This window comes from Armigeres subalbatus, chromosome 2 (assembly GCF_024139115.2).
Source record: "Armigeres subalbatus isolate Guangzhou_Male chromosome 2, GZ_Asu_2, whole genome shotgun sequence".
In the NCBI taxonomy this organism is placed as follows: domain Eukaryota; kingdom Metazoa; phylum Arthropoda; class Insecta; order Diptera; family Culicidae; genus Armigeres; species Armigeres subalbatus.
In genome coordinates this window covers 226,295,929-226,310,566 of record NC_085140.1, presented here as the reverse complement: position 1 = coordinate 226,310,566, position 14,638 = coordinate 226,295,929, and the positions used below count along the sequence as shown (strand labels likewise).

The window sequence follows — 14,638 nt, the reverse complement described above, 5'->3', positions numbered from 1 at the left end:
TCTTCATCATAGAATAACACATGAAAAGGAAGAAATGGTTTATGTGGATAAAATCTCACAATCCGTTATTTTATGCGTCCACATCACATAACAATGGAATCCAATAAACAATGGAATTTCATTTCATAATCTATAAATGACTTGCATATTTTATTGCAAACTAAGGCAAAATACATTCAATTTTGTTTATTTAAAAATGGCATAAAATCGAATTTGGCCGTTTTCAGTATTTGAGCCAACATTTTGGCTGCTTGACAGGTCTCCTGCTCGATTGGCGGCACATACCTATCCGCGTTTCTCTTATTCAGGCCTCTAGTAAATACATACTTCTAAAATGGAAATCATATACTCTTACGACCCATTGCATTTCATACTCTTTTCAACGATTATGCCAAATGGTCATTATGCCAAACGGCTTTATGCGAAACGGCATTATGCCATATGGGCTTCCCCCAATATGAACAACGAGTATAATGGATTATATGCTCTTTCGTATTATATGTGAGCCCTAACGAACATATCAAATGGGCTCCATTCCGGGCAAATGCGTGCTTTAAAATAAGGCAGCATATGTCGTTTTGCCTTATTCCGGGCAAATGCGTACTTCAATATAAGTATTTTTGCATAGAATAGCAGTTACAACACTATGGTTACTACCCAACTTGTCAGTTAGAAAAAAAAAATACCGGTCAAATTGTGCCTTTCGATATATTTCATATTTTAGCTACATTAAATAATACTTTTGTAAAAGCAAATACACAAATTTTAAATTGGAATCTAGTGGCAACTCTGTCATAGGGTTTATAAATATGAGCCTCTTATAGTGCATTATTGCATTTTTTTTGCAACTCTCTTTAAATTCGAACCATATCCATCGTAGAGCAATACACTTTATTTTTGCAATCCATATCTTTTCAGGTTCATATATTCTACCTCCTGATTACAATCACGGGTTTGGAAGTCATACGAGCGGCAGTAATGCTCCGTCTCGGCCTGTAACTAGCACACTAAGCGAACATCCTCGTCAATCTTTCACAACTTTGGAACCAGTGAATGCTGAAGAACCACTTTCTGAACCAGCAGCAATTACTACTGGGAGTACTGAAAATAATCAAAGTGAACCAGAAGGCACAAGTGAGTTTAGTGGGTTAGTTAGTTACTTTAGTTCACAACAGAACGAGTTGAATGCTTAATATCGATTGAGAAACAAGCCGATTGTTGAACAAAACAATGTGTATAAAGAGAACATACTTATAATTATAAAACAAGTTTTCTGTTTTGTCCGAAAATGAACCCCTGAAAAATGTTTCTAGCACAACACAACTAGGATGCCTAATGCCGATTTACTGTTTTCAATCTTACATGGATTATTCTCAAAGCTTTATCGCATTACTTTCTGATGACAGCTGGATTTCATCCAGCAAATTATCAAATTATCTATCCAGCAAATGCTGTTGAATTAGTAATAAATATGCATGCATGAGAATAAGAAATCTTCTTTTAACATGTAACAGTTATCGACTGTCTGTCACTATTTAATTTAAATCATTTTTATAGAAACATATTAAATCATTAAAAACAGCTTAACTTAACTACGACTTTTCTCACAAAATGAATGGCTTAGCAACAACTGAAATAGTTGTTCCATCGTCTAATATTGTCTATCCGGAACAAAGTTAGAACGCTTTTTATACCGAAGTTGGATTTTTCTCCAGAAACAGGCTACTTTCCCAAATTCGGAAGTAGTGCGCTGGATTCCCCTAAAGATGCGCAACGCATCAATTAGTTTGACAGATAAAACGTCGGAAGAAAGTTCGGTTTGGAAGTCCCGACTTCCCAATTCTATTGTCTATCCGGGATAAACTTAGAACGCTTTTTATACCGAAGTTGAGTTTTTCCCCAGATACAGGCTAATAACCCGATTTCCCGTAATGCTGGGTAGACACCTTTACGTGGTGTGTTACGGGGTAAGATCTACCACGGTCACATTGCCAGCTACAGGCAAATCCTGACCCAACGAAAACCTTCCCCAATTTCCAATTCTGTAGTGCTTATGAAATTGTCGGTAAGTCATTAAGTAAATACTACACTAATCCTTCCTTCCAACTTCCTAGATGCTTCCCAACCGCAGATAGTAATACTCATGTCCCTGTAATGTTTTTCTTAGATTGAAATCAAGGATTTAACCCCCCTTGATTTCTGATAGCAGTCTGGAAAAGCATTTCAAAAATAACATGAGTATAATTAAAGTGTCCAATCTTCTAATGTTGTGCTAGCGCTTCTTTTATTTTCAGAATTGTCATCACATCTGTTACCGAGGAAAGAAGCTGACGTTACCATCTACTAATGATGATTTTCTTCTTCTTCTTTTCTTATTTATAGTGAACGTAGTTATTCTGAGCACGACGTCAACCATCACTTGCCGAATGGAGCATTTCATAACTTTTAAATAGCTTCGCTCCCAACGAAAAATTCATTAATATAATATTTGATTATTATTTATACTAACTGGAAGCGTTTGGTACGGGAGGTCCACGCTTTCTTCCTATCCCCTCGATTTCATGGTATGGATCGACTTTAAGGGTTTACAAATTCTGAAGTCGCTCAGTATCTGGAAATTATCTCTGCGGTACATACTGCGTAGTTGGCCTGGCCGTATGAAAAGAAAAATGACGGAATTTAGAAACCGTCATTTTCCAGGATGCTTTCAAGTATTGGCTGCGCAAGTATGAGATTAGATTAGATTAGATACAGGCTAATAACCCAACTTCGGAAGTAGTGCGCTGGATTCGCCTAAAGATGCGCTAAACAACGCATCATTTAGTTTGACAGATAAAACAGAAAGACAGATAAAGTAGCAAAGGCAGAGGCACGGGTTCTCATGATGCATTTCAACTTGTTTTACGCAGCTGTGCGATGTGTGCATGAGCTTTGTACAACACAAAAAAGTTCACTTTTGGAAACGCATGTCCCAACCAGTTCAAAAGGTAGAAATAAGAAAGAGAAGCTCTACAACCGCGTTTAGTATTGTTTAAAGGTTAGTTAAATTTCTACCGACTTTTTGTTCTGTTCAGCAATTTACTAATTCAATGATTTGTTTAGTAAAAATAAGTAAACGTCATAATAATCAACATATTTTTTCACTGAGACTCGGGAATTCATTACTGACAAACGTCGTTGGTTTAATAAAAAACTAGAATTTCAGTACCGTACTCAGAATGCTTGTAGAATATATTGAATGTATCTGAGGGCAAGAAGACTAAACTATAAGATATAAGAGATTTTTTTGAACGATTTAGCTTTACGACCCCCAGCCTGCGGTTGAGAGCGATGACCCATTCTCACCCCAGACCCATTGGATTAAAACTGATTTAGCACCAGCCGTTTGAAGTTCGCATGCAAATTAGTAGGGGAAACTGGACACACATGATCCCCACTTTTTGTTTAGGATATTTCTCGATGTAACATGCACAGATTTGCACGCTTCTTGATGGACTTGATAAAGAATCTAATGAGCTATTCAAAAACGTCATTGGAAGCAATTATTTGTTCATGAAAGTTACCAAAAAATTGATTTTGCCGAAAGATAGAAAATTTGGCATTTTCAAAACTTGCGGGAGACTTGATCCCCATATAGGGGGAAATTGATCCCTTTATGAGCTGAACATGTTTAGGTTCTTCCAAGTCTAATGAAAAATTGAATTGGTCTAGCCTCAAATCCTAACAATTCTTACTAGTCTGCCGTAATATCAGTCGTGCGAAAATTAAATATTGTTAGTATAAGGCAAGGCAAGTATTTTAGTTTCCAATAGAGTAATAGTGACAGATAGAATGTCTGCTATAGCAACAAAATTTGCATGGTGATGATGATTTATCTGAAAACCATTCACTCCATTAAAAGACTCCACTAAAAGACAGAAAAACTATAGTCATATCACGACAACCATTATGTTCCCAAGAGGATCTCTCTTTGTGATTGATACAGTTATGATACCAAAAATGGTTGATCGATACATAAATATATCTTTGTAATTTTAGAATATAATTATTCTATTAAGGTGATTATACAATAAAGCCAGAAATCGGCCATTTTGTAAACCACGTGCTTCCATTATTTTTTTCAAGAGCACGAGATGTAAGAACCATAACGCCTATGAGGCTGAAATAATGGTAGATCGTTTGCTTAGTTATGCTGAACAATCATAATTTGATTTTGGGAACTGTACGAAAACTATTACGCCTGATTTGGGCTTTTGGAAATGTATGTAAATAAACGTGTGGTGAATTTGAAATTCACCACGGGCTTCATTCTATAATCACCTTAAATCTCTGAAAATGGGCCACACTGCAAATGCCATGTCCAATGGTAAATATCCCTGAGTACCTGGTTTGGGAGCAATAAAAAAAGAGTGTGATACCGCCATCGGGGGTGACAATGGGTCTGGGGGTGAGAATGGGTCATCGTTCTCGCCGGCAGTCTAGAGGTAGTAGAGCAAAATTGTTCAAAAAGGTCTCTTAGGGGCCCCACACACGCTCCAACATGTTGTACAACTTTGACTCCGCCCCCAGGAAGTTTGGTTTGGTTGGAGTAAAGTCGGGCGTCTGTGGGCAAGTTGTACGACTGTTGGATAGTACAACTTGCCCACAGACGGTCCGACTTTACTCCGACCGAACCGAGTTTCCTGGGGGTGGAGTCAAGGTTGTACAACATGTCGGAGCATGTGTGGGGCCCCATATATATTGGTCTTCTTGTCCTCAGAGGCATTCAATCTTTTCTACAAGCATTCTAAGTAGCTGAAACAGTGACCCATTCTCATCCCTATTTGACCCATTGCCTCTCCCGACGACGGTACATCGAAATCAATATCACAACCGTGATCATACCAGGAGGATGACTTCATACATCAATATGGTACTGTCACGCATCATCATTTTTGTAGTGCTTGTTATTATGACACAAATGCGAAATCTCTTAAACGACTGACCAAAAGATGTTGAATGAGCCTATTATTAAAAATTATTTAAGAAGATTTACAAATAAATGGTGATTGTAAGCAAACTTCTCCTAGTTCAAATGGAAAAAATTAATACCAGATCGAACAATACTGATTTTAAGCCCTGTGATTTGTTGAGTATTTTCAAAGCTTAATTCACATTATTTTTCATTGAAAATAATGTTAAAATGCATTTAATAAAACTAATCAAAACTAAGTATGTTCATATGTGCAACTACACTTTTATCTGGTTAATGAAATGAGCCTATTGAGAAATTCAAATTGCGCGTGTATTGTCTGATTGACAAAATTAGAGAGAAATTCAATTTATTTATACTTTTTAACTAGAAAAGAATTTTAACAGATTAATTAGTTACATACAATACAATAATATGCGATGGTATACAACAAACGCCTTAATATATGCAATATCGGGATCAAGTGTGTCCAAACTATGGGGGATCAAGTGTGTCCATGTTGAGTATTTAACTTGTTTTGTTTTTGCATTCAATGGAAAACAAGCAATAGTGAATTGAATGAATTTATTCAATTCTACAATAATAAAACTTTGTCCAGTAAAAAATTGGTACGTTTTGGTTGGACATATTCAAAGTTATTAAACTTTTCTCCTTTGAAGAAAAAAAGGATTGAGAATGCTTAAATAATAAAACCTCTCTAAAACTCATATACATAAAGTAACTAAGATCAAATGTTACTCAGATTCAATATTCTATCTAACGGATTCGTTTGAACATATCACTGGTATAAAAATGTGATTAGTTCTCGAGAAAACAGGGGGGGGGGATCATGTGTCCCCGGGGATCATGTGTGTCCAGTTTCCCCTACGGGATTTTTTTTTTTCATTATACTGATAATGATGTTTCCTCATTAAGCGCAGGAAAAAAGAAAACCTACATAGCTAAAAGGAATACTCAGGGTCTGTCTCAATTGGATAATTAAACTGAAATTAAACTTAAAAGTGACATTTCAATAATTATCAAATAACCCTGCTCACAGAGTAAGATTACTTTTGACAGATATCGAATCATTTTCCATCGATGTCCTATTGGAATTGCCGGGTAGCACCAGCCATTATTATAACGGGGTGATTTTTTAATTTTCGAACTGTCACTTTTAAGTTTAATTCTCCAAATGAGACAGACCTCAAGAGCTTTCACTCAGCGGAAACCGCATCTTAATAAATCGTTCCAATAATTAGGGTCTGTCTCATTTGGAGAATTAAACTGAAATTAAACTTTAAAGTGACATTTCAATAATTACCGAATAACCCTGCTCGCAGAGCAAGATTACTTTTGACAGATATCGAATAATTTTGCATCGATGTCTTATTGGAATTGCTGGGTAGCACCAGCCATTCTTATGGCCGGGTGATTTTCTAATTCTCGAACTGTCACTTTTAAGTTTAATTCTCCAAATGAGACAGACCCTTAGTAATCGAATTTAATCTATACCGTGGTTTTCTGGAGCTAATTGTGTAACTCCTCAACAGGCAACATTGCTGCTCGTGGCGCGAAATATAACACACACAAATACAGGCTACTATGTTGCATTGCACGTTTCAGTGATGCCCTCAACGAAGTTTAACGATCATGATTAAAGATTCGCAACGTGCCTTAAAATCGATTACTAATTATTGGGGCGATTGATCACCATGCGGTTTTCGTTGGGTGAAAGCTGTTGAGTATTCCTTCTAGCTTTGTAGGTTTTTTTTTAACCTGCGCTTAATGGGGAAGCCGTCATTATCAGTATAATAAAAAAAATCCCCCATACTAATTTGCATGAGAACTTGAAACGGCTTGTGCTAAATCAGTTTTAATTCAAATGAGCTCAAATTTTTAGAGGACACTCAGAACATGATACAGAATCAGATGAGCACTGTGGAGCAAAATCGATTTTATGAACCACCCTACTGGTTATGGAACGTACACACGGTCAAGCAGTTTGACCAACATTGACTCCACCTCTCGTTCTCGTTTATTCAAACATCCATCAAGTTTTACCAACAGTGGCACGAACAATCAATTTATTCGACCTACAATAGCACACACGAACGACCGAAGCGTCAACTTGAGCACCAACCATCAAACAATATATGGGGGTTTGAGCAACTTCACTACAAATGCTCAAACATGTTCGGCGAGCCTTGACTCCACCCCCGACAACTCAAACCAAAATCAAACCGTTTTATTTTTTTCCAACCGAGCCGACAACTGTCAAATGGTTGTTCGAACAACTTCACACACGTTCAAACAAAGCAGCAACCGAAGCGTTTTCTTGGGGGCGGAGTCAATGTTCGTCAAACTGCTTGGCTGGTGTGTACGTTGCATTAAGGGTGTTGTTAGATTTCCAGCAATAACATTGCTTTTGCTGATTTTCAGCAAATCATTCAAACGATTGCTGGATTTCATCAAACAAATCTATTGCTGTTTTAAAACTAGCAAACTGTTTTGCTGGAATCGAACGTCTAATCTAAAGTCAATCATTCAACTCACTTCAACGAAAAAAAGTTGAACAAATTCATCTTTTGGCTAGACAGCACAAGAGCAAATGTACATAGGCCAGAAAGATGCAAACTAATTAGAGATTTAGGTATCATTCTGGACTCCAAATTAAGGTTCATAGATCACTATAATCATTATTTATAAAGCAAGCAAGATCCTTAGTTTTATCAAAAGATTCAGTTATAATTTCAATGATCCTTACACAATCAAAACTTTGTACGTTGCACATGTTAGGCCTCATTTAGAATACTGCATTATGGTTTGGGCTCCGTATCGAGATACACATGTAGGGTAAGACGGTATAATGCGCCCCACCTGGCCAAAACGCCCCCCTTTGATTTCTAGAAAACTATAACTAATTAAGGGTCAAAAACAGTTGGTACCTATAAGTATTTGTAAACCCATCATACTATGTGAATGTGGAAGTATTTTTGTATTACACAATGAAAATAATAGCAAAATACAAAAAGTTACAGTTTTGATGTAACTTTTCATGTTTGTTTGCTAAACATTCTGGAGCGACTCTGGCATACTGTCCAAAAAACTTGCACTGGAACCCTCAGTTGGGCAACAAAATTACTTTTCTCAGTGGTTAATATGATATAAAATTGCTTCCATCTTCAAAAATGTAACGATTTTCGAAAACATGTTTCACTGGCCAAAACGCCCCAGTGTAGGCAGGACGATATGCCCTTACCAACTGTACACAAGCGGAGCGAGCTTGCAGCAGTTGCTTCCAAATTGTATGGAAAATATTGAAATGTAATTCACACCTGCTTGAATGGACCTATGTTGGTTTTTTAATGTCAAGCGCATAAGGATTTGTAGCCTTTTTATTATGAGAATGATAAAATACTAATGAAGGGCAATTAAACGTCTTTGGTTGAGGTGGGGCATACTGCCCAGGCACTTTTTAAAATTCATTTTTTCACGACTTTTCAAAAAAGCTTTATCACGTGTTAACTGAAATATTTTTATATGACTACTCACGGTCAATGCATTTGCGACTTCCTGGACTACCAAATAACACAAAGTTTGCATAAATTCCGTTGAAAAGTAAAAAGTTATCAAGGAGTTGCCTTAGGGGGGGCATATTATACCGTCTTACCCTAAACCGCATAGAATCAGTTCAGAAACAGTTTTTACTCTTTGCGCTTTGAAAACTAGGGTGGACGTCTCTACTCACAATCCAACTTTGTTAGCGGCTATAATTCGGTTTTCTACTGAATTGATAATATTTATCGGTTAATAAAGGTGCAGAAAGTGCTAAATAACAACCCTTCCCCTCGGATATGTTACCTTGCCGCGGTGGGTCGGCTTCCGCCATTAGCACTGATATGGCAACCAAAGGCATATCCTGTCGTGGTGGGTGTCCTACGAAAGGCTGAAACACATAAGGCTGAACTCAAAAGGCTGAAATCCCTAAAGGCTGAAAGTATCAGAAGGCTGAAATGTATCGAAAGGCTGAAATGAATCTCAACCATACGATATGTTGTACAACTTTGTTGAGTAGTTGAATCAAGGGTTGGATAGTAAATAAAGAGTACAGAATGATGAATAAAAAATAAAGACTAAAGAATAAAAAAATAAAGAATAAAGAATAAATAATAAATAATAAAGAATAAATAATGAAGAATAAAGAATAAAGAATACAAAATAAAGAGAAAAGAATAAAGAATAAAGAAAAAATAATAAAGAATAAAAAATGAAGAATAAATAATAAAGATTAAAGAATAAAGGATAAAGAATAAATAATAAAAAATGCACAGAGGAGAAGGAAGGAGGAATGAAGAAGGAGGAAGACGGAAGAAGGGAGAAAGAAAAAATATGAAAGAACATAGAAGAAGGAAGAAGGAAAAAGTAAGATAAAAATGGAAGAAGGATTAATGATGAAACAAGAGAGTGGAAGGAAGACAGAAGAAGAAAGGATAAAATGGAAGAATGAAGAAGGAAGAAAGAAGAAGGAACAAGAATGAAGATAAAATAAAAGGAAGAAGGTAAAATAAAGAAGAAGGAAGAAGGGAAAAAAGAAATAAAATGAAGAAAACAAGACAAAAGAAGATGAAGAAACAAGGGACGAGGGAGAAAATAAAGAAGAAGAAAGGACGAATTTAAGAACAAGAAAAAAGGTTGAAAGAAGGAAGAAAGAAGAAGGAAGAAGGTAGAATAAAGAAGAAAAAAACAAGGAAACGGATGAAGGAAGAAATAAGAAAGCGAAAGGAACGAATGGAGAAGGAAGAAGAACAAAGGAAAATTAAGGAAGAAGAAACCAGAAAAAAGAAGTATGAAGAAGAAAGAAGGAACAAAGAAGGCAGAAGAAAAAAAAAGAAGGGAATAGGAACAAGGAAGGAGGATTTAAAAAGGAAGAACTATGGAGCAAGAACTAAGAAGAAAGAAGGTAGAACGAAAAGGAAGAAAGAAACAGGAAGAAGGAATTAGGAAGAGTTTGAGAAGAAAGAAGGAAAAAGGAAGAAAAAATGGAATAAAAAAGAAGGAAGAAGAAAAAAGGGAGAAGGAAATAAGAATAAAGAAGGAAAAAGAAGAAGGAAGAAGAGAGAAGAAGGAAGAAGAGAGAAGAAGGAAGAAGAGAGAAGAATAAAGAATAAAAAATAATAAAGAATAAAAAGCAAGACAGTAATTTTGACAAGAATCAAAAACCAAATACAAGAACCAAGAACAATAAAGTCTTGTTCCTTTCTATGTTACTTCAAAAAAATTTTGAGCAGTATAGACTAAAAAATAAGAATTCCGTATAAAAATTGCAAGACAGAAAGAAGTCGCAAGAAGGTTGCGGATCATTTTAGTTTGTGCTCCTATTAACGTCAAATGGGGATTCTTCCATTAATATTGATTTCTTACGATTTTTCAGCCTTTCGAGTTTCAGCCTTTTGTTATTTCAGCCTTATGTGAGATTTTTACTTTTCAGCCTTTCGTGTTCAGCCTTACGAGTTTTTAGCCTTATGTGATTCAGCCTTTCGTGGAAAACCCGTCGTGGTGGTATCACATGTTGACTATTTTTATTTGGTGCCGCGTTACATATCTGGCATTGACGCACTAATTTACGGCATTTGCATGTGATCCAACGGATCTCGTGTCTTGGAGCCTTGAATGGTAGTGCAGTCATGCAGAGGCCTTTTTCATCAGTGATAATGATGTGAGTTCTCTTCTTTTCGGCAATACTTTTCTGATGCGTTCCATGTGACGACGACTCGTAGCCACGCTTACATTTAGCTAGCTAGGCATTTATTAAAAAAAAAAACTAAGTATTCAAGATATTCGTAGGGAATCGACTGCTGGATTCACTGAGTAGAAATTTTTTCAAAACTAGGAACGTGGTGCCAGTTTTATTTTGTTATGACTCACTTCGAAGAGCAATAATAAAAAATACCGCAAATTATAATGATGGTATATGAACAATCTTATGCCGGCTTCATTCACGATAATTTTTACTAATAGTAGGGAATAGGCGTGATGAAGCTTTACTTTGCCACCGAAAAGTGAATCCTATAGCTGACTCATAACTGATCATTAGTACATGATAGATAATGACAGTTAGTTTGGAAACGATCAAGCTACTTATTAGAACATAATAATAGTAATACCTTGACAAAGGAATAACAAAAAAATAGACTAAATGCACGAACAGTTTCCACTTTTACAAGACATAACTTACATTGTGTTTGATAGTATTGACACAGGATGAACCAATAACTTAGGCAAACAAAGTAATTCAAGGAACGCATACTTCATACCTTCTGACCATAAAGACAAAAATGACATCGTACAGACCAATCTATATGATTCGGCAATTGAGCCTCCAAAATAAACAAAAGATTTAAAAAAATTCTATATGATTAGGAATGAGATAATGGGAGAGAATATCTATTAGAGTTGTAAATGTAATGTCTTTTGAGCCAGTTCAACAGTGTCTTAATGGACGACATGATCCTTGTACGGCTGGAAAACTGCTTCAAAAGTTATTAACTTGTCATTTTTTATAAATCGGGGATTGAACACTTTCTTATACTTGATAAAAAAAACTTCCGACTCAGTTTCTTCGATGAAGCATTGGGCAACATGTTCCATGTGAGTTGAAAAGTTGCTTCGGTCGAGCGCGTACAATGACAATAGACGTCTAAATAGCATAAAAACTGACAAAATAGTTTGACTCTGACAAGAAAATGACAAAAATTACTTTAAACTATAACGATGTTAGTTAGCATGAGACCTGTCTGACTATTTATGAACGTAATTCCCTCTGATTCAGTTGCAACAGCGTCTTCTTGGACGACATGTTCCGTGTACGGCTGGCAAACTGCTTCGAAAGGAATTATGCAACGGTATCATCAAAGGCCTGGTGCAGAGGTTTCTACTCTATTCAGAGTCCCGCCAGTAAACTTCAAAAAAAAAAAAAAAAAGAAAGTGCTAAATAACAACCATTTGTGAAACTCGCGTGTCGCGCATGGAAAGATATATTGTCAGCGGCAGGCATTGTTTATTCAATATCTATTGTGATTCTCACAATAGTTTTATAGAAGCCATTGAAGCTTTTGATAAAACGGCGTGTGATTGAAGACAATTCCTTAGTGAATAGCATAGCGGCGATTTTCTAATCGAGTGTTATTTTTTTTTTCTTTTTTGAAGGCATTCATCAGGGCATTGTTTGGTTTGGCCGGTATTCCCACTCCACGCCAATTTGAGCCTTTCGGTGGATCATAGTGAAACGGCACCCACGATCTTCAAGGAGTTGGCCCAACAATAGTGAGCACGTTTAATCGATTGCATCGAGAGAATTTGGGTGCAGGCAAATTTCACGCTTGGCCAAGGTCAGACGCAGGCAAATTGCGGTTCGGATACCATTTTTGGGTGAGTCACAATTAGTTTTTACCGATTAGCCATCTTGTAGAAACTTTTTGTAAAATTTCGTATGGCGCTGGTTGGAATGTCTACAACAATATAGCCATACCGTTGAGGCATTTCTTTGGCCGAAAGATAAGACTTCTTTTTCCAAGCTAATAGTATTGATAAGAGTTCACGAAACGAGTTTGTCAGATGCTTGATTTATCCAATCGTTGCATGCGCTTTACTGTTGTTTATCCACAGTATAGGGGAGGAGAAGACCACAGCTGTCATCGAGAGAAAAAGTAGAATCATTGAAATTTCACACGGTGTGGTATAGGAAATGAAGTATATTTTTGTTATAAAACAAAAATTAAGGACGTTTCTCAACAAAATCTTGCTTTACGGGGTTAGAATTTTAAAAGCACACAAAATAGACATGATATCTCGATTTTTATATTTTTTTTCGAATAAGCAGTTAATGATTAAGATTGTTGAATTTCTAACCCCACAAACTTAAAATTGTTTGATAAAAAAAATTCTTTAACGTTCTAGAGACATTTTAATTCTCATTTTCTATACCATGCCATGTCAAACTTCTATGGTTCAACTTTTTCTCTTAACTTTTCCAGGTGGCAGCACTGGTGAAGGAACCTCCCCCATAATGGGAAACTCAAAGTTGTTGACTATTTCCAAGCAAATATAGACAATAAAGTTGTAAGCATTTATGGGAGGTTCGGAGTAATGAATATACATGGGTTATACAAGTATCAGACATTTTATTTCTCAGAGTTCAATATTATACATATATAAAAATAATTAAACCTATTGCTGCGATTGTAGTCAACATATATTATTGCTATTATTTTGAATTGCTAATATTGTACAAAATGACAAAATGTTCAAAGATTCCGTTCATTGCAACAAGTTATTGCGTTTTTGGGGTTTGTATATTTGCACTTAGTTTATATCGATCCCACATATTTTGACCACGATTTACAATTATACTTGAATGTCCTACATAACTTTTATTGTGATTATCTGTTGATCAGGTATCTCCTTTTTTGTTTACTTTAATAAAGTTTATGAACTTTATTAAAGTAAACAAAAAGTCAATAAATTCATGTTGCATTACCATTTTGTAACATCTTCATCGAGCTATGTTTTAAACTGCTTCTAGATTAATTGAGCAACCAGGCCTATATGTTGGGTGTTGCACTTTTCATAGGAAGACATCAAAAAATTTGTTTTGTTATGTTTTACAGGTAATCTTGAGATCGTGGATTCAAGCTATGTGAAATCAATACTTATATTAATCACCAGAGTTTTAGTCTTCTGTATTTCTGCTATCCACTCTACGTTTTCGCCCCGGGCCGCCTGCAAAGTTAGCAACGGCCATCGCCATTCTGTGTTTAGCCTCTTGTGCTCCTTTAAAATAAAAATTAAAATCATTTATGTTAAACATTGTTAGTAGGTATTTGATGATATGAAGTAAACAACATTGAATGGTTTCTATGAGTCTGCTTTTATATGCCGTGAACGATAAGAAATTTAATTGAGTTCGTTTCAACTTCTAATAACTCTATGAGTGGCCGCGCGAAGAACAACATGGTATCGTCGCTTTCGCGGCGTCGGTCAACCGGGCGGGTTCCGAGCCCGAGGACGGAAAGGGGTCCCCAGCAATGGAAACGGTTTAGCGGGTCGGGGATGTAGTCCTGCCTCCCTCGTTTGCTGTTGGAGGTGGTCCCTAACCCCGCACTTCCTGGACAACCCAGGATGTCTGCATTGCTTAGGAAGAAAAAAAAACACACACACACACATACACACACAGTGGGTAGCAAGCGTATATGGGCTGACAGTCGAGCTATTATGTGCCCTGAGTAAAAAAGAGTGACATCTTTTTGAAATGGCAGGCAGGCTAATGGTTCGACTGCCTCTGTCCTGGTAAACAACCTGGCAGGCCTCCGGCAACGCTAACTTGCCATTTATACCGGTGGGTAATAGGTTCAGATGCACCATTCCTGATTTACGCCGATCCGGCTCTGAACACGGTGCTATAAGGAGTCAACCCTTGCATGGACCTCACTGTTTACCCAAGGGATCACAAAAGGCATCTACAACAGGTAGAGATAACGGCCCGGAGGGGGGACCCTTTTAACATGGAAAAGAATACAAAAAAACAACGAAGGAACAGGCGGAGCGAATGTTTTTGCAAAAAGTGGGAAGCTGCAGCGATCTCCAGTGATGACGCAGGCAGCAGTAGCAAGTACCAGCAGTTTGACC

At 36.7% G+C, this 14,638-nt stretch overlaps 2 protein-coding genes across 4 annotated transcripts in view; one reads left to right on the top strand and one right to left on the bottom strand.

Moving 5' to 3' along the window:
• LOC134211786 (remodeling and spacing factor 1) overlaps positions 1-12,382 on the top strand; it is a 36,893-nt gene extending 24,511 nt beyond the window's left edge. The window contains exons 6-7 of one of the 3 annotated variants that reach the window (XM_062689007.1): positions 919-1,134; positions 12,161-12,382. In XM_062689007.1, coding sequence (XP_062544991.1) covers positions 919-1,134; positions 12,161-12,216 — 272 coding nt within the window. In that variant the 3' untranslated portion in view covers positions 12,217-12,382. Of the gene's footprint in view, positions 1-918; positions 1,269-12,160 lie in introns of those variants that run through there. The other 2 variants (XM_062689008.1, XM_062689006.1) reach the window with 2 other exon arrangements.
• A 721-nt stretch (positions 12,383-13,103) lies between these two features.
• LOC134211788 (diuretic hormone class 2) overlaps positions 13,104-14,638 on the bottom strand; it is a 106,005-nt gene continuing 104,470 nt past the window's right edge. Inside the window, exon 5 of the mRNA XM_062689009.1 lies at positions 13,104-13,783. Within this exon, the coding sequence (XP_062544993.1) occupies positions 13,683-13,783 (101 nt within the window). The 3' untranslated portion in view covers positions 13,104-13,682. The remainder of the gene's footprint in view (positions 13,784-14,638) is intronic.